A 26,205-nucleotide genomic window follows, 5' to 3' on the forward strand; every position below is an offset into this window, starting at 1 on the left:
CCTCATATTCTGATACTTCTATGAATGTGGAGTGTTGGTGGAAGGAGGGAAACCATGCAGTTTGTAAAACCTAATATGTTCCCAGGATTGGACCCACACACACTTCTACCAATCCTGCCACCCAACCACTGAGCTAGAGGCCAAGTGATATTTTTCTCTGCCTCCCAGTCCAATCTAGAGAAGAATTAGAGAATATTCACCTGGATATGAAATAACAGATGAAATCCAATATATTTGTCTCTCAGGGTAATTGTATTATATAACTGGGTCTGTGTAGAGGGGAAAGGAAGTGGGAGTCATAGGTCAAAGGACCAAATCTCTGCTTGTGAGACTCTGGGCACTATTAGACTTTGTATTTGCCTACAAGCTTGCATTTCTTGTCTTCCCATACATGGACTTGACTGGCTGAAAATCACACGAAGAAGCAGAAAACATTCACATTTTTAAGTCCTGAAGACCACCATGCTTAGTGCTTTTAAGATGGCTTTAGGCCAAACAAGGCCCTTTGGTCAGAGGGAGCGGACACACTTGCCAGGATAATTTGCAGACTTGCTCAACTCGGGGTTAGGCATGGATTACTCAACACATGATTTCTCATCGCCTATCTCTATTTTTATCAAGTATATTTCCATAGATTGAAATTGCCTGCAATCACTGAAGAACTGTTCTCAAGTGAGACATCAAATCCAATGAGAACATAAACAGGAGTAGTATTATTGCTCAGGGTAATTCATGAGTTGTATTGCACTTCATCTTCCGTTGATAACAATCTTATTATTTAACCACAGAAGTTACTGTACTGGCAGTGAAGTTCTCTCCTCCAAATCCATCTTCATTTCTTAAGTCAGAATTGTGTTTTCTGGACCTGTTTCCTTCTTCCATTAAGGAAAAAAACTTCTGAGGTCTAGCAGGGGTTTGCCAACTACAACCCATGGGCCATATCCACTTGCTTTTGTAAATAAAGATTTATGAGGGCACAGCCACCCCCATTTGTTTATACATTGTCTATGGCAGTTTTTGTGCTACAATGGCAGATTTGTGACAGAGACCATATGGCTTGCTAAGCAAAAATATTTTCTATCTCACCTTTTACACAAAATGTTCGCTGATGAACCTCTGTTTTACAAGATCACTCCCTCATCAAGGTTTCCAGTGCTTGAGTTTGCTGAAGACAGAGCTATCCCTGCCCTAGTCACTGCCTGGGTCTTACCTAGCAGACAGTGGACACGGCAAAATATGTTAAATAAAAATTTGTTTAATTATTCAAAACATTTATTTGGCAAAGTATCCTGATGAGAATCCTTGAATAATAAGGAATAAAATAATCTATTCTAACCTGATTATTTTATTGAAATTTAAGGAAACCATACCTAGTGACCATACAAAGTGACTTGCTTAAGGTGTCACCAAGAGTCGTCAGGAGATCCCAGACATGGTCCCCAGTCCTTACACCACCTCGATGCTCTTTACACTTCTACTCCCTCAGCTGACATCCTAGGACCAAGAGCTCTGGAAGAAGTTACTTTCTTTCTTCCCTTCTGGGATCATTTATTTCTTGCAGTTCTGTCTTACCTTTGAAAATGATTTGCTCTCTCTCAAGTTAAGTCTCCATTAAATAATCCCTGTGAGTTGGGAAGATGAAACCTCAGTATCCTTGTTTTATACTTAAAAGAAGGTCTTGATCAAAGGGGTTCGTTTGCTTTTCCCAAAGCATCTGGAGACTCCCGCCTGCACCTGCGGGCACACCTACCAGGTTGCACCACACTTTTTCAACCCTAAATGTGGATGTATTAGACAGACGGTTACATCGTCTTCTCTCTAATTATTCAAAGCAACTGGATGGGAAGCTGGAAAATGAGAACAGGAAGATGGGAAGTTATGACTGGAAGAGTTGTGAGCATTCTCATTCCATTTTCCTATCGTTCCCTAAGAAGGCAATGAAAAATCTGCAGCCGAAACAGTAAACATTCCTGATGGCTAGTGGACGAAAAGAACATCTGATTGGTTTCTCATTTCATCTTTTCACAGTGTAGTACATATGCTCTTACTTGGGCTAATCTCATAAAAAGGGTTTTCTTTTTTCTTTTGAAAGGAAAGTCCATTTTTTCCTTCCTATTTTATTTTTCTATCCATGAGGCTATTTCTGGAACAGAAGGATGTGAGCCTTGATTAACAGGTGGCCCTTTCTTGCCAGCTACTAACCTTCCCCCCAACCCCTCAGATTTCTTTTTCCTAACCTGTGGGAGAGCTGGCCAGGTACAGATCTTGGTGAATGAGGCACTTGGCTGTTACTAAGATGTATCAATTCTAAATATTTCCCTGAATACAGAAATTCTGTTTCCTGCTACTTGCAATACCTGCTTCCACTTTGATATTTTATCTTCTTTTTCTTAAACCCTTATACACATACATATTTATTTATAAAAAGAATCTTTGATTTAAATATATGCACATATTTAATAATTTATAATGTGTATATATTAATTATAATGTGTATTTTAATATTCATTATTATAATTTATATACTATTACATGTTAATATTATTAGTTAATATTAATAATATGTATTAATTTTTATTCATTTTGCTAATAACAAACTGTTAAAATATGTATAAATATGCATTATTGTTATTATTACTTTTTGGTCTCTGCTTGAGTATCTAGTCAAAGAAGGTAGGATGGGAAAACAATACGACTGGACAGGATCTGTGGATTCTCCCCCTGACAGGTTTCGAGCACAATTTTAACACCTACGATGACAACGTCATCACCGACCTCAACACGCCCTATGATTACGAGTCTTTGATGCATTACGCGCCTTTCTCATTTAACAAGAACGAAAGTGTCCCTACCATCACGGCCAAGATCCCTGAGTTTAACTCCATCATTGGGCAGCGCCTGGATTTCAGTACCACTGATTTGGAGAGGCTGAACCGAATGTACAATTGTAGTGAGTACCTCTGGGGCTGAGGACGAGGTCAACGCGCCTCAACAGAGAATCCCTGGCACTGCATATTTTCCTTTACTCTTCTTTCATGTTCTAGTTAAGGAAAATGGTCAAGTTACCTTATTTACCCAGCTCTAGAGTAGAGAAAATTATAACGGTTATGCAAATCAATGAGTTTTGTAAAGGGAACGTTTTGGAGCAATTGAAGGAGCTGTAATCGTCCAACTTCTTTATCTTCCTTTTGAGGGGTGCATCATTCTGTAAAGCTCAAGATAGATGGTAGGCTTGAAAATATTTTGTATCCTGCAAAATTCTTTACCCTGGGTGGTTGTTCCTGGAGCAATCTAGTGTCCTCAGGTGGGATGTTTTCTAAAATGATCCCACTAGTCTTCAGAGACACACTCTTTCATTGTCTTTCATGTGTATATACAGAAGATATACTAAGTACAAAGCCCAGTATTGTTAAGTACCTCGTTCTTCATCTAAAGGAGTTTGTGGTTGGCATTTTTAGCAAAGCACGATATAGGCTTTTTCATCATGTGACTGTGACTCTGTGAGGTGAGTAGCGCTGTGTTTTTATGTTGACCAGTTCTAAAATCTAGTGATGACAGAAGGATTTGCATTTGAGAACAAGTCAAGAAAATGAAATCCTCATCATCCTACTGTATCTGAACACTAAGGTCTTAGTAGCCTACGACACCAGGTATTTGGAATGAGATGCCTTCCATTTTTAACCAGGTGACAAAAATGTCATTTTCAGCCACAACGCACACCCTTTTGGACCACTGTGCTTTTGAGAAGGCAAACATCTGTGGGATGATTCAGGGCACCAGAGATGATGTGGACTGGATCCATGCGGACAGCACTCAGCCTGGGCAAGTGGATCACACGTTGGGGGGACAATGCACAGGTCAGTGAAGGTGGAAAGTAAATACACTGAGGTGGTTGGTTCATCAGGTTCAACTGGCAATGGCAGCCAGCATGTTTTGCCTCAGCTGGTATGCTAATTCTCAAGCCTGGAATTCTGAATGAGGATAAAGAACATTGCTCTTATCTTTATTATTAACTCAATAAAAAGCATCCAGGCTCTGGGCATGCCAAAGAAAGATGCATTTAAGTGATGACAACACTGATATGGTTGATAAGATATGACTTTGTAAACAAGGGTAATGTCTGTAGAGCATTGCCCTCCAATAGAACTAAAATGCAGCCACATATATAATGTAAATTTTTCTAATAGTCACATAGAAAAGAAACAAGGGCAAATCTCTTTAATAGTATATTTTATTTAATCCACTGTATCCAAAGCATTAACATTTCAATGTATAATCAACATAAAAATTATTAATGAAATACTTCATACTTTTTTATATTAAGTATTTGAAATCTGCTGTGTATTTTACCCTGACAGCCCAGCTCAGTTTGGATTGACCACAGTTCCAGTGCTCAATAGCCACATGTGTTTGGTAGCCACCATATTGGATGGCACAGCTACAGACATTTCCTCTATATGGTTTACGTGTAAAAAAGCTATAAAGTCAGACAGACCAGATGTAAAATCTGGCTTCACCACTTGCTAATTGTGACCACAGGCAGTTGTTTTTGTTGTGGTTTTCTAAGTCTTTGCTTTTGTAAGCCTTTCTGGCCATCAAGATGTTGATAGTTCATAGTCAAGATGGAAGGAGATAATGCCTACAGAACTTCCAGTTGCAGACCCGCAGACTCACTCCCTATTTTTTTTCCATCTTCCCTTGTTTGCCAGAGATTCCATATATAAATTCCATATATAGATTCCATTTTCCAGCTAAACAGAAAAGTGATCTTCATGTGATAGGAAACAGCTGAAAGAACATTCTAGCACCGTAATAGGAAAGAAAAGGACCACACCCCAGAATAAATATCTAGAAAAGCTTGATCAGGTGAACTGGACCAACCGTTGTGCTTCTTCCACTGGAGGCACTTAGTGGTACCGTGTTAGAAAACAGTGGCGTTATTCAGGTAGATGCATAGACTGGAAAAGCTCAGAAGATAGAAGCCACCTCCCAGTTGAAACTCTGAGTGATGATGAATGGTCACCTAGTTAGTGGTAGAGCCAGGGTCACAACTCAGGCCTCCTGATACGCAGGCCTGAGTTATGAGACTTTCACCTCACAATTCTGAGAACACCTGGGCAGAATTCCTACACAAGGATCACCTGGGAGACCTTAGCTGTGTGAGCTCTTGTTTTCCTTATAGCAAGTGCTCAATAATTCGGAAGGCAGAGGTCTCATGCTAGGAAGATCAAGTATTGAAAAGAACATACAAGAAAATATAAAATATCCTGATGTAATATTAAAGCCATTCCAATATTTTTAAGCTTGGTGGAAAGCTTATTTAAAGATCCATGCTTGCTGCTAATATGAAAGCACCTGTCCCATATGGGAGGCAGGGTGAAGCAGGGAATCCTATTGCCTCAGTACCTAGAACTCTTTCTAGATGCTCACTTCATTTTTACTTTGTGGGATGTTTTGAGTGGAGAATTTGGTAAGGAGTTGAATTCTGGAGTATAGCTAAATGACTTCTCTATATGCAAGCATTGTTCATTGCACTTGACTCTCAAAAGTGTGCTGGCTCTCCAAGTGACATATTCGTTTAGCCATCTGCTTATTTGGGGGGACAGAATTTTAAGATATCTAAGTTGGGCACACCTCAGCTCTGGCACAAATGTAGACACTTTCCCCTTTCTTTTTCAGTGTTCTTTGAAAGTTTTCTTTACATTCAGGAAAAAATCCTCAATTAGTCCCTAATATGCCTTCAATGTCCCTTCTTATGACACAGTAAAGACAATTCATCACCACTTATCATACACCCAGTTATTAGGCTAGACACAGGTGAAATTGAACCCTTAACATTGTGAATATTTAAAATCTAGTTCCTAAAGCTTTGAATCCCACTGTTTCTGTACAACTAGGAGGCCAGCCCTATTCCGTGGAATGGACCTCTAATTTAAACAATGAAGTCAATAAGGAAAACAGAATTCATCTCACAGACACTAACTAAATTCCATCCAACTTTGCTTAAAGCTCATTATTTCCTTAAGTCAGAGGTATACGCTTCACGAACTTGGGAACAAAGTCAATCAAAAGAAGCAGTGGAAAGCTGTGGCTTGAGCCAGCGAGTCTGTCAATGGAGGCAGAATGTATACTGACAGACAAGCTTCTTTTTATTTTCCTCAGAAGCATTCTAGCTTCTGTTGCCTGGATAATGGCTGTTGTTCACTATATCACTTCGCGGGGGTAGAGGGTGCCCTGGGGTGTGGGCAGCCAGAGATGGGATGCTGGGTGTTCTCTCCATAGGTGCCGGCTACTTCATGTACTTCAACACGAGCTTGGGGTTGGCAGAGGAGGCAGCCCTGCTGGAGTCTCGGATTCTTTACCCAAAGAGGAAGCAGCAGTGCCTGCAATTTTTCTATAAAATGACAGGAAACCTTTCAGATAGACTTGTCATCTGGGTCAGGAGGGATGACAACACAGGCAACGTTCGCAAGCTGGTCAAGGTGAAGACATTTCAAGGTACCTAGAGGCATTCATGGAAGGACTGATTTAGCTTAAAATTTGGGATCACGGTGCTTCTCCTCCTCCCCCTTCCCCTTGCTTTTCTTCCTTCCTTCCCTCTCTTCATTCCTTCCCCTCCTCCTCCTCCTCCTCCACTCTTCCTCTTCGTCTCTTCTTCCCTTTTCCTCTACCTCCCTCCTTCCTCTTCTAAATGCTTAGCATAATATCTGGCATGTTTTAACCACTCAATGAATGTGTTAACCACTCCAAAATTAGAAGCAGTGTCAAGGGTTTAGGTGAGGCTGAAATATACTTTTGTAAGAGGCCAATCAGAATATATAAACTCAATGTTCACTAGAACTTTGGAATAAGCCAGGACAGAGAAAATAGGTGATTCAGGGGTAGAAATTGGAAAGTCAGAAGGAAGCAGGAATTGATGCTGCTGGAGAGAGAGTGACGCAATAGTTCACCCAAAGTGTTTTTGCATCTGATTCAGAAAACTGAATGACACCATTATGTAATATGCTGAAGTAACTGAGAACCTACTTGTGAAGTTGATGAGAAATAAGCCATTTTTTGTAATAGTAACTTCATTATAACCATTTACGTATTACACCCTACTTGGCATAATTTCAGAGAGTATGAGGAAGAGAAAAAAATTGGAGTGAGTCAGTTTTGCATAAGGGACGTTATCCCCTGTACGTTATCATTTACTCTAGAGCCTCCCATATACGTCTCTGGCATCAAGTCACAGGTTGGACCATAGTAAACTGCCATTATTTTAATTTTGGATTACAAAGTGGTTTTTTTATAAGATTCAGCCTAACATTGGGTATTCAATGCTAACTTAGGAGGTGGCAACCCAGGGGGAAAGCCTGAACCTGTGAAACTGAATAATAGTGGAAAAGAAATTCATGATTAAGATTTGAATATAAATTTTAAAATAAATCGTACTGTGTCTTTTTATAGCTACTTTCCCTTACTAGGTATGGGACTTTGGAAAACTTCCTTAACCAGTTTATAACAGTATCTATCTCGTAGGGTTGTTGTGAGGTTTGAATAAGATAATTCACGTAAAGTAATTGGCACAGTACCAGGCTCATAGTCAGTGCTCAATAAATGTTGGCCACAATTGTCACCAATCTTATTCTCTGTCCTCAGGAAATGCTGACCAAAATTGGAAAATTGCTCATGTGACACTCAGAGAGGAAAGGAAGTTTCGCTACCTTTTTCAGGGCACAAAAGGAGACCCCCAGAACTCAAATGGGGGGATTTACTTGGATGACGTCACTCTGACAGAAACCCCATGCCCCACAGGGGTTTGGACAGTGAGGAATTACTCCCAGATCCTTCAGAACACAATTAAAGGGGACTGGCTCCTGAGCCCTCGATTCTACAATTCAGAGGGATATGGTTTTGGGTTGACCTTATACCCTCATGGTAGAATAAACTCCATTAGCTCTGGATACTCAGGACTTGCTTTTCACCTGTGCAGTGGGGAGAATGATGCTGTCCTGGAGTGGCCAGCGGAAAACAGACAGGTGGTCATGACAATACTCGACCAGGAACCTGATGTTAGGAATAGAATGTCCTCAAGCATGGTGTTCACTACATCTAAGACCCAGACATCTTCAGGTAAGTGGTTCTAAGAGCCACCCCTCAACTGGAAGGGCCAACAGATGTGATTCTCCTCTGTGTAAGAGAGGTTACATTTCCTCTCACATTTCCTGCTTGGGCATATCAATAACACAGTCACGTTGGAGTATTAAATTAGAAATTTCAGTGTCACCTTACCTTCCTCCTCTTTTCTGAATTTACTCATCAAGCATCTATTAAGAGTTTGCAATGTGCAAACTCTATGCTAGGTCCTTAGAGTACAAGCAAATCGGGCAGTTCCTGCTTCATAGAGCTGAGTCTAATTGAGAAGACAGATATTGCTAATCATTTATCAGATGCTCAGAATTTGTTGGCTTTGTGCAGAACTAATGCAACGACTCCTAAAATATTACTGAACATCAGTATATTCATCAGACAAACTTGCACCAATAACTAAATGGGCAAACTATTTTTTTAAACAAAGAGCTTTAAGCCTTAAAAGGAAGACGCTATAGCTAGCTGTTCCTCCTTCTTCCTTGAGGAAGTCACTCAGCAGTAGACAATTAACTATTGAGAACTGTGGTTCTCTGCTCTTCCCCCCCTTCCAATTCAGAGTTTCAACTCTCCTGGAAAGAGTAAATAGCCTAATTTTCAACATTTTTTTTCCTGATTAACAAAGCTTTACATATCCTACATATGTTAACAAAGCTCTATATCTATAGAAAGACAAATTGGAAAGTGAAGTATAAAGAATTAATATGATTTTGTGTTATCTATAACTTTGCAGCAATAAATGGCTCTGTCATCTGGGATAGACCATCCATTGTGGGATCTTATGATCAGAACTGTAAGTGTTACAGAAGCTTAGACTGGGGCAGGAATAATGTCATCTCCCACCAAATGCTGAAAAGGAGGAATTTCCTTAAAAATGATGACCTTATCATTTTTGTGGACTTCGAAGGTAATTTTAGTTATCCTCCTGAATAAAGAATTCTATCCTCTGGGTGTTAAACTGATTTTAAAGCATCTCATGGTGGGGGGGAGAGGCAGGTGGGATTTTGTTTGTTTGTTTGTTTGTTTGTTTTGTTTTGTTTTGAGGACTAAGTTTTTTTAAAAAAATGTCCTGAGAGAACCACATTTTACTCTGTTGCAGAAGGACTCCCTTCTTTAGTTTAACTGTCCTTGGGAGAAACTAAAATTTTCGTGTCATCTTTCTTGATAATTTATCAAATATGATAGTTCACTGATTTCAGTTTAGTGTCAGTCTATCCATGCTAACGTTGTGTTTGTTTTTTCAAGTTAAATAAATATGTGATTAGACTACTTTGAAAATAAAAATAACTAGCAGTATGAGAGTCAGCTGGGTTCAAAGCCACTTTTCCATGTCGCTAACGTGATGTCCATGATGCATGCAGGCCACTCAGGGGACTTTCTCCAGGAGTGGAAGTTAATTGAAGTCAGGTATTAATCACAGATCTTCCTCACCACCCATTGTCTATTTCCTCAAGATATCAGCCACCTTAACCAGACTGAAGTTCCCACTAAAAACACCAGGCGGATCCCCCAAAGCCTTGTCCTCCAAGACCAGGAGCAGCAGGCCTCAGAAGAAGGCTCAGGAAAGGCCGCGTTAGAGAGAGTCCTACCTGGCAGCCTGGGCCAGGGGCAGCCTAGCCGACAGAAGCGGTCAGTGGAGAATATGGGCCCGGGCCCCATGGAAGACCACAACTGGCCTCAGTACTTCAGAGACCCATGTGACCCGAATCCTTGCCAAAATGAAGGCATCTGTGTGAATGTGAAGGGGATGGCGAGCTGCAGGTAGGCCCTGTGGCTGGGGAGGCCGGTGGTGGGTCAGCAGAGGCGAGCTGAGTATTTGCTTAGCCTGGTAATGACACTGGTGTCAGGTCAGAGCAATGACTATCAGAGAGTCAGCTGAATGTGGCTGTTTTCGACTCCACAAAACTGGGCCCTGAATTGGTGGGTTTATGCTGCCAGGGCAGAGCAAGGGTCATGCCAGGGCAGAGCAGTCCCAGATCTCCTGTCACTTGACGCGTATCACTTTTCTGCCTCCGGGGCATTGCCAACAACATCTTCAGTGTTTTTGGAGTTTTAAACTCTACTGCAGGGCTCGCAGACAACCCAGAGCTTTTAGCCCATGACCCGCCACAGTGAGACTCAGGACCAAGCTCATTTTCCCTGATTGCCAATATTATTATTAGTTATTAATTATTTCTATTAGTTCTGCTGTACTGTTATTATAGTTAGGTTTTTTAAATAATAGTAATAAGAATTTCTGATATTTTTGGACTGTGTGCTATGTGTCACATGCAGGCCTGAGCAGTAGACATGCACTACCTAAATTATTCCTTACAGACACCCTGTGACACAACGGTCCTTGTTCTCTCCATTTAGTGCATAAGGAAGTTGAAGCTTAGAGAGGTTAAGAGATTTGTCTAAATTTTCCCAGATGGTAAACACTAGAACTGGGACTTGCATCCAGCTCTAGAAAGTTTGCTGTATTTAATAGCTCTTTTTGTAATGTTTATTTGCATAAAAAATATTTCTTTAAAAGGATGTATGCAATCACAAAAATATCAGTTTCATTTGACACAATCATAGCAGATATAGGAACCATTCTGCTTAGCTCAAAATATCTACATTTTTTCTGAGTTCTTTTTAATCTCCACTTAGTTTTTTTTTTTTTTTTTTTTCCTTTTTTAGCCTTTATTTTGAAATAATTTTAGGTTTACAAATACATTGCAAAATACTACAAAGTTCCCCATAACTTAATGTTCGCATCTTACATAACCATAGTACAATTAGCAAAGCCAAGAAATAAATGAATGTTAATGAAACTAAATACTATTAACAATATTATGAACTAAACTATAAGCCTTATTCAGATTTCCCAGTTGTCCCACAATGTCCCTTTTCTGTTCCAGGATCCAATTTAGGATCCCACATTACATTTAGTTTTCACGTCTTCTTAGCCTCCTTTAATCTGAGACAATTCCTCAGTCTTTCCTTGTCTTTTATGACCTTGACACTTTTAAGGAATAGTTTTGTTATTTGTTACTTCATTTATTTTGTAAATCGTTCCTCAATTTGTGTATCTGATGCTTTCCCATGCTTATATTGAGGTTGTACATTTTGGACAAGAATAGGAAAGATGGATAAGCCCTTCTCAGTGTATCACGTAAGAGGTACTTGATGTTAATATGTCTAACTACTGGTGATCACCTTGGTCATTTGGCTTCTCTACTGAAAACTTGCCATTCCTCATTCCGCAATTAACATATGTCTTGGAAGAGAACACTGAGACCATGCAGACATACTGCTTTTCCTCAAATCCTCATCCATTAATTTCAGCATCCATTGGTGGATCCCACTGGACCAAGCACCACTATAATATTTTAATGGTAATTTTCTATTTTCCCACTCTCTCCACATTCATTAAATGAAATTCTTCTGTAAAGAATAGCTGTCCTTTCCTCTCCATTCATTTATCCATGCAATTATTTGTTTGTATCCCTAAGAATTTATAAATATTTACTTTATTCTATAGGTTGTATTTCAATAATGCCAGCATTTATTTCATTGTTCATATTGTCCCAGCTTTGACCTTTGGGAACACTTCCAGACTGGCTCCTTTCAACATGCACCCATTCTTTCATGAATACCATCGTGCTTTCTGGTACACAGGATGTTCCAGGTTCATCTTTTATGTTCTCTGCCCCAGTCCTGGAATCAATCACTTTTCCAAAGTCCCTGGTTCCTTTTGTCAGAGAATGCCCACTTTGTTCCTTGAGGGTGCCTCAGCCAGGGGTCTGCACCTCTTTGATGATAGGTCCTTGGATACCAGATTTCACTATGTGCCCCGACTGGCTTCATCCTTCTCAGGGTAAGGAAGGCCAGGGGGTTCCACTTGTGGTCAGCCTCTAATCAGCCAAATCATCCCTCTTCCGCAAACCTGCAGGTTGGAGTTTGTGGAATAAGCTCCTGTAAGGTAATACTAGAGAATGTGAGGTATGATTAAATAATATGATGAATGTTTAAACTTAAAAAAAATTATTACAGTAAAAGACACATTGCCATTAATCTCCCTCAAAATGCTCCCCCTTGCTTCAAACACACTTATTCCATCATTCTTGCCACTTTCTGAAGCAGTTCTGGAAGTTCTCTTTTGTGAGTGTCTTTTGTTGTGCTGTCATGGCTGCCTCGATGTCCTGAATCATTTTGACTTTGGAGAAGAGCCAGAAGTCACATGGTGCCAGATCCAGTGAATAAGGTGGATGAGGACACACCATAATATTTTTATTTGATAGAAATTGCCATATGCCAGAAGCGATGTGTGACATGGAGCGTTGTCATGATGGAGGATCATTGACGGCACACTTTAAAACACACCTGCTCTCAACCATAGCTCACACCTGACTGACTGCACCAAACAAGTTGAAACTTGTCACACACTGTTACTAAGGTTTGATGCGCCACTTCCCGTATTGAAGATCCCTGTCTTGCTGTTGGATGGCACCCGGCACAGCATTCACCGTATTTTGTGATCACAACAAGGCTTAGTGTCACACATCACTTCTGGTGCGGCAATTTCTGTCAAATAAAAACATTATGGTGTGTCCTCATCTACCTTATTCACTGGATCTGGCACCGTGCAACTTCTGGCTCTTCCCCAAAGTCAAAATGACCATGAAAGGTAAACATTTTGAATCGATTCAGGACATCGAGGCAGCCATGACAACTTAAGTGCAACTAAAGACACTCACAAAAGAGGACTTCCAGAACTGCTTCAGTGTCACGTATAGCACGACGTGGGTTGTGGGGAAGGAGAAAGGCGGCACAGAGTTAAGAAAAGACAGTAGCCAGTAATAGAGTATAAGCACAGGTCAAGGGGAACAGTCTCAGGGACTGAACCCCGAATCGGACCAACGTGTAGTTTTTATTGGTAAACTTCTAAAGAGGTAATGATTGTTAATCTCAAGATCTGTGTGTTGGTTGCCTGCTGGCTGTCTTTCCGAAAGCTCCCATAGTGTTCCAGCCTGAACTTTGCCTTCACACACACGCACATCTCCAAGGAATCCATTGAAGGGGAGGGACCGATATAATTCCATCGGGTCTCAGTTTCCTGAGACATCCTCTCAAAGGAGCTTTTCAGATATCTCTCCATCGGGCCTCAGTTTGCTGAGGCACTCCCTTGTGAAGTCCTGGGAAGAGCGTGTGGGAACAAATGGCTTGGCAGCTGCAAGACAACACTTCAGAAAGTGGCAAGAATGATGGGATAAGTGTGTTTGAAGTGAGGGGCAGTGTTTTAAGGGATTAATGGCAATGTGTCTTTTACTGTAATAATTTTTTTTTAATTTAAACATTCACCATATATGTGTTTTTTAAATCACACTCATACAATTAAACTGTGCTTGGAGGGGACTGGGCTAGAGAAAAATTGTACAAAGCTACTATTAGGAATTTTAAGAAGCCAATTCTGAGGCTAGAGATGAGGGCTTTAAAGGTAAAATAGTTATAGGATCAACAAAAGGAGGACCTGACTTCTGATCATCTCATTCTACTCTATGAGCAGGCTTCATGGTAGGAATGTTGTTTGACACAAAGGCTAGAATTGTTATGGTGGAAGAAATGCAACACTACTCTTAACACCTTGGTTCTGAAATTAGTTGATCTTTATACCAAATAACATTTTTTTAAAAGAACCCCAAGGCATGACCATTAGGTGCCTACTGTGTGCCAAACACCTCACCTTCTGGTAACACTTGAATGGATATTGTCTAGAAGTTTTCCAGCTCCAACTAATGCACTGAGTCAGACTTTATCTGGAGAATCTCCCCTGTAGCATATAGTCTGAGCCAGTGGCAGGCAACATATTCTTGAAGTGCCCCAAACCTTCCTTCTGAAATTTGCACACGTAAGGCCAGAGTACGGGGTCTGGAGACACTAGCCTCGTGACATGGAGCAAGTTATTTCATCTTTCTGTAAAGTGAGGAGGGTGAGCATCTCCTGGTAATAACGGCCACCTCTAAGGGTTGTTCCAGAATTAAATGCACTGACTCATAGAAAGCACTTCAAATGGGGCCAGGCACATGGAGCCACTCAGTAAGCGCTCACTGCCATTACTGATGTGTTGGCACTGGAGGCTTACGCGGCTCCCACAGGTACCCCTGTGTTCTGTCCCCTCAGGTGTGTCTCCAGTCACGCTTTCTTCTACACGGGAGAGCGCTGTCAGGCCATGCAGGTACATGGCAGCGTCCTGGGCCTGATGATTGGAGGCACGGCCGGCGTGGTCTTCTTGTCCTTCACCATCATCTCCATCCTTTCCCAAAAGCCACGGCAGTGACCTGCCTGCCTGTTGACATCAGCCAGACCGAAGAAAATCCTCCTCCACTCCCACCTTCCACGCATGTGCTGAGAGCAGTTTGGGGTGGTTTTTATCATCCTTGTTTCAAATAAGCGTGCGAGGATCAAGGCCTCCAGCCTCCTGTGTGACCCTTGTGGTTTTTCTGCCCCCATCCCTCACGTGGTTCTGCTCCCCCACTGTGTGCTCCAAATGTACCTACTGTGTCCTGCGACAGCACTCATTACACTTCTTTGTAAATCACTTGTTTAATGGACTGTGTTTCCCATAGACGCTCTACAATGGCAGGCCCTCATCTACCATGCTAGCTCCAATGCCTGTGGACTTTCAATAAAAGTAAATGAATGTGCCAGTCACTGAATGAATAACTAAGATATAGAAACTCTCTCATTTCTACTGCAGATAAGATGTATCCAATAAAATTCATACGTCATTTGTATGAGATTGGTACGAAAGTCATTGCGGTTTAAAAGGTTAAAAATAATTGTAAAAACCGCAATGATTTTTGCACCAACCTAATATTAGCCTCAAATACGTGTTTTTCATTAGTCACAATAGTGTTGTTATTCTTTTAAAGTTTTTTGTGTTAAAGGATTTCAAATAAAGTTTCCTCCTAGTAGCGGGGCTTCACAGCATTTGTTTTCCTCCTCTGATTCTGGCAAGGTTTTAACAAATTTAATAAATATTTAGTCAGTACTTTCTATATGTCCTGCATTGTATGGAAGTTTCTGTGTGCGTTGAAGGGGTGGGGAGGGGAGTTGTCCAAAAGCTCTTTCTCAGATCCTTTTTTAAACTCTATTTTATATGTTATTCATGCATAAAATTTTTATATTAACAAACTGGAAGTATCAAATAGAAGAGAATTTTGAAGAAGTATTTTTAGATACACTTCCTATCCACAGTTCCTAAGGAGATAAAAGCGAGCCAAGGCAAGAAAATTCCAAGACAGATCCAGTCAAAAGAAAAAAAAAAAAAAAAGCTAAGATTCCCATTCCCACTCAGTTAAAAGCCCCAGAGAGCCGACTCTGGAAGTTGACTCAAAGGAAATGTTTTAAGGAGCCGGAGCAATCCAGGCTTTAGGGGACCAGGTTTCTGAAGTATATACTTTATGGCCATTCTGAAAACAAGGGGGAGGGGTTTTGATAAGCTCTTTTAGCGCAAAGGTGTGAGAGGAGTTTGTATCAGGTGCAAGCAGCACCCCTCAGGCACGAACCCTCCAGCCTGAGGTGCCTCAGTGTCCCCGGGAAGGCTGGTTAGAACACAGATGAGGGCGTCTCACTGAGTTCTGAATCAGTAGGGCTGGGGTAGGGTCTAAGAATTCCAGGTTGGTGCAGATGCTGCTAGTCTGGGGGCCACACTCAGAACTACTGCTTTAGTGGATGGAAAACTGGTCTGGGAGGCTGGCACCCTGGCTGCAGGCTTGGATTGACCATCTAAATAGCTGTGCAATTTTAGTAAAATCACTGAAGCCCTTGGTCTTCGGTTACTAATCTGTCAAGTGGAAGTTATAGTTGATTACTTCCTCCCACCCCACCTTAACACCTACAGGGTTTCAGAGTAATAGAATGGGATAATGGGGAAGAAAATATTTTGGAATTAAAAATGCATGCAAATAGCAGTTCAATTTTTAGACTGGATGGGAAGCTCTCTAGTCATCCACCCAGTCTTCTGTTTCCAAAGACCAAATTGGAAACAAACTCCAGCTTGGCTTCTCCATGTACCTCACAGCCTGCAAAACTACAACTGACATCACATCTGGGCCTGGAGAAGGTCATACCCTCCACATTCTGTCAGTGTCCTACCTAACAAGGGTGCTCTGGGCATTGTTGTCACTGCTGTTGTTTTTCTTTTCTTTTATTAGAAGGATGCGTGTGCTCTGAGCCACACCTAGTTTGGACCTGGTCCATCTCAGAGGGAAGGCCCCATCCCAAACCAAGGACATTTGTCACGCAGGGAGACCCGCGGGGTCTCTGGTCCCGCTCCCCATACAAGAACGCAGGATATGGTGAGGCCAAAAAGGAACACCCACGGAGCCATAGATGGGGGAGTCATACCACTATATTCTCTCTGGCGGCACTATACTCTCACTGGAGGCTGGATCCACACTGTCCGCAAACCGCCATCCACGCTTGCCAGCCCAGCCGCCATCTTCTTGCTAGCCCCCATTCTTCCTCTCTTCCTCTCTTCTTCTCTGCTAGCATAGCCACAGCAGTTATATTAGTGGCCAATGGCTCACTGGTTACAGCTGACGGCCAACTAGCCACAGCTGATGGCCATGCAATCACAGTTGGCCATTTACTACCTGAGCCAACACCTTTCTATGTGAGGTCGAGAGCCTGGAAACTACTTTCTGGGGCTCTGCCCCCACAACATTTCTTTACATGAGTTCTCTCTGGAGGAAGCAGAAGCCCAAATTTCAAGGGTAACCTAGTATTTTGATCTAGTACCATACATTAAAACAGCAGGGTCAAAATCATGATGAGGTAGCACCAGACCAAAGGTCCAACAGTTTGCTATTTCTCTGTAGGTTCTAAGCTCCAGCATCACACTTACCACCTCGGTGCATCTCTGTTGATGGATTAAGAACCTGGCTCATCATAGGTCAGACATTGTATTCACCTCACCTTTGAGCCTGAAGCCCTGGATCATTCCAGGATGGTTAGCAGATATGTTATTCTTTTGAGGTGTTGTGGTGGTGATGGAGGAGTGAGCATGCGTGATGGGGAGTGGTTACAGAAATAAGCATTTCATCATCTCTAGGCAACATAGGGTTTGGGATTGAGATGAGCAACGTGAAGAAGTAGGAAACTGTCTCTGTATCTGGGTATCTGGATTCCTTGGTCTTACAGAGTGGGAAGGAGTCAGATTAGTTTGAAAGTCCTAAAATGTCTCACACTTCCTCCCACCCAATCCCTGTCCTTCCCCCTCTGGCTCAATGTCTTCTGTGAACTGCCCTGAGCCAACTTTGCCATTCACAAGTGTCAAGGGCTTTAGGTAATATCCAGAACCTCTGATACTTAGAATGGGTGGGAGCTACAATCCCTTCCCTTGCAATGTTAAAATGAATCAAGATTCTAAATGTTGCCACACACTCATGTATCATTAGCTATCAAGCTTCCCCCCCTCCCCAAGTCACCTGCCCTGTAAATGTACTGAAGCCACTTGTGGGGACAGAGCCTCAGAAAGCAGTTTCCAGGCTCTCGGCCTCACATAGAAAGGTGCTGGCTCAGGTAGTAAATGGCCATCAATGTGATTGGATGGCCATCAGCTGTGGCTAGTTGGCCGTCAGCTGTAACCAGTGAGCCATTGGCCACTAATATAACTGCTGTGGCTACGCTAGCAGAAAGAGAAGAGGAGAAAAATGGGGGCTAGCAAGAAGATGGTGGCTGAGCCTGCAAGTGGTGCAGTTAGGGTTGAGAATTGTATGGCTCCTGTTTCCTGTTTCTCCAACCCAGCCACCAGCGAGAATATAGTGGTATGATTCCCCATCTATGGCTCCGTGGGTGTTCCTTTTTGTCCTCACCATGTCCTGTGTTCTTATGTGGGGAGCGGGAGCAGAGACCCGGCAGGCCGCCCCGCATGACAAATGGCACAGCGAGCAGGGTCTCCCGCACGACACCACTATTCCATGATTTTAGGTTATCCAGCAAGCATCTGAGGTTAAAGGTTTATTCTAAGGCTGTGCAACCAAATAATTTGAAAGCCAGGATCAGACAGCTATCTACTGCAGGATCTCACCACCTTCTCACTCTTATTTTGAACCAGATATTCTTTGTTGTGGGGGCTGTTGTGTGCATTGTAGGATGTTAGCAGCATCCTGGCTTCTGCTCACTAGATGCCAGTAGCATGACCTTCCCAGGTGTGACAACCCAAAATGTCTCTGGATGTTGCCAAATGTCCCTGGGGGGCAAAGTCACACCTGGTTGAGAATCACTGGTCTAATGAGACAGCCAGTGGAATATTCCATTAAGTGAGGGAGGTCAGGACCAAACAGAGTTCTCATCTAACATTCTACAAATGTTAGTCCACTACTAACAAAAGTAGACTTTTGTTAGTCTACTAACAAAAGTTAGTCCACTGGGCCTGCCAGAGTTCCGTACCTCCAGCTGTTGGATCATTGCACTTTACTAATGCAAAGATGATTTCCAGCATCCTCTATACTAATAACAAACCCTCTGAAGTGGCTTGAGATAGCAATATTTAAAATTTGTGCCATCGATATTTCTGCACCAGAGACTTTTGATTAAGGTCCTTCAATGCTAACGACCATTGTTGTTTCAGTGTACTTTGACTGATCGCTAACCTCTAGGTGTGGAGTACAGTCCACCGGCCCACTGTATCCAGTGGCATATTGATATTGATGTGTTTACAAGCAAACTGCAGATAGTATAACACCTCCCCTTCCTGACCTCTTCCTTCCCGATGAATTATGTCATCTGCTTTATGGCTTGAAGGAAACTTGAATGGCTTGAATTATGTCATTTGCTTTATGGCTTAGGGATTCTGAAGTTCAACTGTGGTAGTTGAGTAAACTGAGGAGATTCTACAGAGAACAGCTGCATTAGGCAGGTCAAAAGCCACTTAATAGCAGAATCCATTACCCTCTTTTGGCTGCCAGGGAAGCTTAATAAGATCAGTGGTTTCAGCGGCGGCGTAAGGGTTAGGGGGTAGAATGCGAGGCTATGAAATGCAAGCTAGTCTGTACCGAACACTTTGTAAAAACAGTTTGTGCTTGGTTCTTTTTTATTTTGGCTGCCATTTTATGTCTAATTAGTCACCTACTCACATTTCCACGTGTTTATGACTATGGCTAAAGCAACACTCTTATGTAAGTTGATATAAATACAATATACTTTTCCAAAATCTTCGAGAAAAAATTAATTTTCAAAAATACTATTATGTGTATCCTATAGCTATGAGTACTGTTTAGGAAACTATCGCAAACCCTAGTGGGCAGGGGATGAGAGATCGTAGGGTGGGATGGTGGTAACCTGCAATGAGTACTGACATGGAAAAAAATGACAGAAAAGATTTGACATGGGTGGGCCATCCCAATAGGGTTTGGATGCTTGCGTGTGTGTGAGTGTGTATGTGTGTGTGTGTGTGTGTACATGTGAGTGTGTGCAGAGTTGGGGCTAAAACTGAGATGGGACAAGATAGTGAAAATCTTGCGATCCATCTCTCTCCACCTTTCACATTTGCCAAGGGCTGGCCCTGAAATTCCAGAATACATTGAGTCATGGCCTCATCTGGGTCACAGTTTCCCTCAGGTCCTAGACAAATTTAGGACAATTTGTCCCATGTGAGACTCAACAGCTCAATGGAAATCATCAGTAACATTTAAAGATTTCTATCTGGTCAAGAGAATCAAAGGACAGTAGAAAAATGGGATCATAAGAAAAGTATGAGGAGAGAGTGGGAGACAGGTGAGACATTCGGATCACCAGCCCCAGGCAAAAATGGTCACCAAGATCTGTTCTCTCTCTATCCATTCTTAGTAATAGAGTCTCCAGTCCTAGCTGTTCAAATGGCTACTGAGAAGATAGTTTACATTCTCCCTTTCCCTAGCCAATAGGGAGGGCTGTGTGATCAAGTTCTGGCCAGTAGAATGGAAGCAGAGACGTCCAGTGACAGCTTCTGGGAACTTTCTTTAAGAAGCCCTGGTACACACATCTTTAATTCCTTCTTCCATCCTAATGACATGATGGTCAGAGTAGGAACTGCCATGTGGGCCTATGCAATGACCTGGGAACAGCAGAACAAAACGATAGAAAGTACTAGATCCCTGAGAACTACTTGTAGCCAAGTCCACCACACCAGTCTTGGACTGCTTAGCAACACACTTTTATGTGCTAGAGAAATAAACTTGTAGTTTAAGTCCCTGTGATTTTGGAATCTTGGTTGCTCACAGAAAGCATAGTCCTCGCTCATACGATGGTTTCTGCAAGGTTGGCATGTGACGGAAACTCAGCTACTTGTGATGCCTTGCCCTGCCATGGATTCCCATACGAATGGGGAAGAAAAGAGTTCCTTTGAGATCTCTTCCTTGCAGATCTCAATCTATGGTTCACAGATTTCTTTCCTCAAAGATCCGTCTTGGAACACAGAAGGAGGCAGAGCCACAAAAAGGAGAGGGAGAACTTGAGAACACTGTGTGAGCTCCTAAATCCAGCTGTACCTGCAAGTGTGACAATCTAGTATCGTTTCCAGTTACGTGAGTTAGTGTCCACTCATTTAAGGATTAAATAAAATTGTGTAATTACATAAGATCACCAAAGCTGAACTGAGTTGCAGACACACCAAAGTTAACCAGGCTCACCTATTTGTTAAGTGACTTATTCTCCTCTTCTGGCTTCATCAGAATGGGCTTGAGTTAAACCCAGACCTCGGTAACATGACGATTTAGGATGTCACATGTCTCAGGGTTCCTTTCAAAGACTCCTAACCATGAATTAAATGTGAAAATGAGGAGAGTGGATGTATTTAGATTTTGAGTAGAAATTGTGTCCAAATCTGCGTTCTGTGTTACAAAATAATAATGAATAACTTCATTCTCTGTGTTACAAAATAATAATGAATAACTTCATTCAACAATTACCGTGTGCCAGGTACTATTCTGTGGGCTTTATAAGGCTAACTCTTCACAACAACCTGTGAAACCTATATCATTTTTATCCCCTTTTACATTGTGAAAATTGAGTCACAAGACTGTTACTTTATCGAAGGTCACAAAATCAAGAAGTGGGGGACCAACAATTGGGAAGCGCAAGGCCTGGCTCCAGAACCCACGCTCTTAACCACCACTGAATCCTTACTGAACTGGCTGTCAGTCAGTGCTAAAGACAACTCAATGTGTCCACTCCTGCAAAGTGAAGCAGCAACTCCAAATAATTCAAGTAGCCAATCCGTTGCTGCTTCAGTCCATATACCACAAGGCTAATCACGACATACACAAGTTTATTAGGACAAATGTCTCAATTCTCCACTTGTGTTTAAACACAGCCTTAGAAACACTTCATTTCTGGGAAATCGTATTTTCCTCCTTGTGTCTAAATGACACCCAGCCGTCTGAGAAAGCTTGATACATCTCTGGCAAGAACAAAAATAACTCCACCCATGATTGGAACCTCACGGAAGCTCATTTGGATGAAGACTAAAGATGAAAATGGTATGGACAGTTAAGCTGCTCCATTTGGGGAGTCAACTAGATGGCTAATTCGAGGTCTGCTTTCAGTAAAGCAACATAGCAGGAGTCCTTTCACACCCCATTGGAAACTGAAAAAGGAAATGGGCCAACTCTGCAGTTTGCCCAGATCACTCGTCATCATGTTCTGGGCTGCTCCAAGGGGAAATTACAAAGTGAGATTAACGTTAGAGATGACCTAACATCTCCACCCTTTCTGTCACCATTGCTCTCCCTCTCTCATTTTGTGTACTCAGAACTCTCTCCACTGTGGGAGTCTACGTGCATTAAGTTGCATGGAGAAGCAATAGAGTGAGGTGGTGGCATGCACATGTCCTAGGTGAGACACACACAGTGTTCAACACCTGGTTCTACCATGCTTGTGTTGTGTGACCCTGGGCAAGTTGTTAACCTCTCTGTGCTTAGTTTATTCATCGGTAAAATAAAAAGGAAAAGGATATTTACTCAATCTGGGTTTGCTGTAAGGTATAAATGACATTATATGCATAAAGAGCATAAGGAGGCACCAAATACCTGGTAAGAACTCAAGACATGATAGTTAACATAGTTAAATAGTCATCAGCCATTTTCATTGGAGGGCAAACATCATTTCATTTGTTGTATACTTATTTTAGAAGTTTTTGCATGGTAAGCTTCATCTTTCCTCAAGATTTTGTTTTCTATTAGAGGAATGTCCCATATAAGAGAAAAGGTGTGAGAGATATTTTGAGGGGTTATGAGCAATATCCTAAGGTATATGAAACTCTTCGAGTCAGAAGATGTCTGCCTCATTATGCAACGTCAGGTCAGCTTGTCCCTCTGCCCCAAAAGCCAGCTCTCTCAGCAGTGGGTACTGCTTACTCCTCCTGGGTCTTCCTGGAGAACAGTTTGGTTGGCAGGGCCAGCAGACTCCTCTTCCACATGTGTCCCAAAGCTAGACTCACCAGGTAGCCTCAGCTGTGGGCTGGTGTGTCATCCAGTCCTGGGACAGCTGCAGAGTCAACACAGAATAAAAAAGAAAACTCAGCCCAGCAGTAGTTTTCTTATGGATGAATTAGAAAAAGAATAAGACCATCCTAGTTCCTCCTTTTGAAGGTGCATTGATAGAAAAAGTGTTGAAGTCCCATGAAACACGGACGGCAGCCAGGCTTCCTCAAACTACCTTCCTGACTCCTGTCTGGAAAAGGGGATCAGGTGGTTTCTGGGGCTGCTTTTAACTTTCCCTTTGGTTCCATAAATAAGACTCAGCCAGTGAAGGAGGAAGGAAATAGAAGGAGGGAGCTATCCTGGCTAGTATAATCTCAGCAATGGACACTTACCGGCAGATCCCTTTGTTCACTGAAACTACGTGACTGGAACGCTCTCTCTCCCCATACTTCTATCTCCCTCTCTGACTTCCTCTTCCGCTGCAAGGACCATAATGAAAAAGGGTTAGGAGGCGAGGAGTGAGAGTGATTTTTCATTCCTGGTTTCTGTCGTCTAGCAAGACTGGATTCCACCTTCTCTCTGTTTGTATGATCCAAATTGCTTTCCTACGTGTTGCCCACCAGGCATGTCATTCACAGGTCTAGCGTTGCGGCACCTTTGAGGTTCTACCCAGGGGGACCCAGAGGAGGCGCCTCCTCTAAGGACCACCAGGTGGCGATCAAGCCTCAGGAGAAGCCACGGGCTGGTGCGACCCTGCGCTGGAGGCCAGCTGTCACTCATTAGCCCAGCTGGAGATTCCTGTCTGGACAGCTCTGCCTGGAACAGTGTGTGAGAGCTCCTCGGGGCATGGGAAACACAGTTCCAGAAAAGCAGTAAATGGATGTACGACTTTCCTGGTTAATCAGAATCAAACACCTCTTTCCACCATTACTGGGGGTGGGGGACAGAGGATGGTACCAATCAAAATTGGTTACAAAAAAGGCCCCAAATCATCCTTGGATTGTGTTGCTGAATGTCGGAAGTGGGCTGTAATAGCAATCTTCCCATGACTTGCCCAATCAGTTCCTGTTGCTTTTGATGCTGAGAAAAAGCCTTTTTTTTCTGGACTCCTGGGTTTGTCTGTTTTTAATAGTCACCAGCATACTTCGTTTGGGACTTGGCTCTGAATTAAAGGGTAAAAACCCTGGGGTGCCAAGCGGCTCCCGTATTCCCTGCCCATGGACCCCTTTGTGCAGAGGAATACTCATGACCTTTGAACTCTCCATCTCAAAACTTACAGGTGAAAGGGAAAGAACAGATGTCTAGAAAATCATTTTTTAAATACCCAAGAGGACTGTAGCTAAATAGTAGGAAACCCCACACAGGAAAATGGTATTTAAAGATACATAACAGGGCTCTGGCATAGAGTGGGCTCAAGTAATTGTGTCCATCTTTCCTTTTTTCTTTCTCTGTCTGCTCCATATTCACCAAGAGCAGAAGACTTATGGAAAGTGTTTCCTCTCTAGAATGTGCTAGAACATAATTAGATATACATCTATACAGGATATAAGGAAAGGTGGGGGTGGGTGAAACCCTAGTCTTCTGAGGTTGGTGAATGGGAATTAATCAGGGGCATCCTTACTGTCCCACTCCTTCGGTACCACTGGTGGGGACAGGGAGAAGGGGTGGACACATCACCAGCTCGGCCCAGGGGGCCCATTCTGTTCTCTTATTTTGGCACATTGCATGGCATCTGCAACAATGAGGGGAAATTTGATATGAGCCTCCAGAGGGGCAGGGAGGTGTTTGAATGATGCTGCTGCTGGTTGCCCCTGGAAGTCTGCCATGTGCACCCGATAGCTGCTGGGGAGGAATTACTCAGAGCAGGCCTCCCCTAGGAACCACTAATCACAATTGTGAGCTTTTCCCACTTCCCCAAACTTTCATCCTCACGGCCATCTGGTCTCCAGGCCTGAGCTTGAAGGACCCACAAGTAGTTGCAGCCAGAAGTTGATCTCCAGGAGTCCCCAGCCTCCGAGGGGTTCTGAAGGCACCTGGGGTGATGGGACAGGCCTGGGCCTCTGACAGGCCTCCCTGCACAGTTGGGCAACAGGGATCCAATATGTGCCTGATGGGCTGTGTGTGCTAGAGGCTAAGTCATGCCCCATGACTCAGCATTCTCAGGCAAGGAAGAGGGGCTGGACTCTTCTGGGAAGCACAAAAGGTCAGTGTGAAGACATGTCTTTGGGCAACATTGTTAAAACTCTGCCAATTTGCAAAATTGCTCTGGGGCCTTATAAGAAAAATCGTCTTGTCACACATAGGATTAGCTAGAAGGACATCTTCAAAGTCAATCATTGTTTTAGCACTCCCTCACTCCCTGAGGAACTGTGTCCTATACCTCCCGATCCTCTGCCCTCCCGATGATCCCAAGATGCCCAGGGCTCAGAATGCCCCTGGCATCTCATTAGGGTCATGGAAACTTAATGCCCCTTCCCTGTAGCTCCCCTGTGGTCAGCTTCTCTCTGCCTTTCACAGAGATGTTGGAAATAATCTTTTATGTCCATAATACTTGTCAGTTTACAAAACATGTTTACGTGAACTATTCTTTTTGAGACTGCCAACAGCCTTGTCAGAATGGTCTCCACTTTTCAGATGAGCAAACCAAGGATCAGAGAGGTTGAGAGAAGGGCCCTGGGAAGGGGGAAAGGCATCTTTTAGTTCCAGGAGCCCTGTTCTTTTTATTACACCATGCTAATGACACAGCCGGCTCATCCTCCAAGAAAGAAGGCTGGTGGGACTCTCCAGGCATTTCCTCCTTCCCGGGGAAGATGTGAAGGTGTGATTTCCTGGGCCAATGCCCTGTACTTGACAGCAATCGCTGAGGAGCATTTCTAACAGTGTGACTTTCAGATCAACTTGGAGGGGCAGGAGTTCCATGGAAGAGAAGTATTTGGGGCCGTATGGATCTCTCCCCAGCCCCCGCCACGTGCAGAGACTGCATATAATACCAGCCCAGGTGGGATCATGGTGTACAAGGCTTGATTTAATATTATTTTCCTACCCTGCTGCCAGTGTACAGAAGGCAGCAGGAGCAAGTAGCAAAAAGCATTTGTCTCTGAATTATTCTCTAAAGCTATAGTAGCATCTACCGTGTTTCCCCGAAAATAAGACCTAGCCGGACAATCAGCTCTAATGTGTCTTTTGGAGCAAAAATTAATATAAGACCTGGTCTTATTTTACTATAAGTAAATAATAGTAAAATAAGATCGGGTCTAATATGATATAATATAATATAATATAATATAATATAATATAATATAATATAATATAATATAATACCGGGTCTTATATTAATTTTTGCTCCAAAAGACGCATTAGAGCTGATTGTCTGGCTAGGTCTTACTTTCGGGGAAACACGGAAGGTAACATGTGGCTATTAAGCAATAGAAATGAGGTGTTGCAGCTGTGGTGTGCTGTAAGTGTGATATGCACACTGGATTTTGAACACTTAGTACAAAAAGAAAAACAGTATAATATCTCATTAATAAGTGTACATTAATTACATCTTGAACTGATACTTTTTGGATATATTGGGTTAAGTAAAATGTGTCACTGTAATTAATTTTACCTATGCCTCTGTTTAATGTGGCCACTGAAAAAT

The 26,205-nt window shown here is 42.6% G+C and overlaps 1 protein-coding gene across 1 annotated transcript in view; it reads left to right on the top strand.

Moving 5' to 3' along the window:
• MEP1A (meprin A subunit alpha) overlaps positions 1-15,153 on the top strand; it is a 28,925-nt gene extending 13,772 nt beyond the window's left edge. The window contains 7 exon segments of the mRNA XM_074333037.1: positions 2,729-2,950; positions 3,708-3,857; positions 6,283-6,498; positions 7,642-8,115; positions 8,864-9,037; positions 9,585-9,891; positions 14,278-15,153. Coding sequence (XP_074189138.1) covers positions 2,729-2,950; positions 3,708-3,857; positions 6,283-6,498; positions 7,642-8,115; positions 8,864-9,037; positions 9,585-9,891; positions 14,278-14,434 — 1,700 coding nt within the window. The 3' untranslated portion in view covers positions 14,435-15,153.
• The last annotated feature ends 11,052 nt before the right edge of the window (positions 15,154-26,205 follow it).

This window comes from Rhinolophus sinicus, linkage group LG05 (assembly GCF_036562045.2).
Source record: "Rhinolophus sinicus isolate RSC01 linkage group LG05, ASM3656204v1, whole genome shotgun sequence".
Taxonomy (NCBI): domain Eukaryota; kingdom Metazoa; phylum Chordata; class Mammalia; order Chiroptera; family Rhinolophidae; genus Rhinolophus; species Rhinolophus sinicus.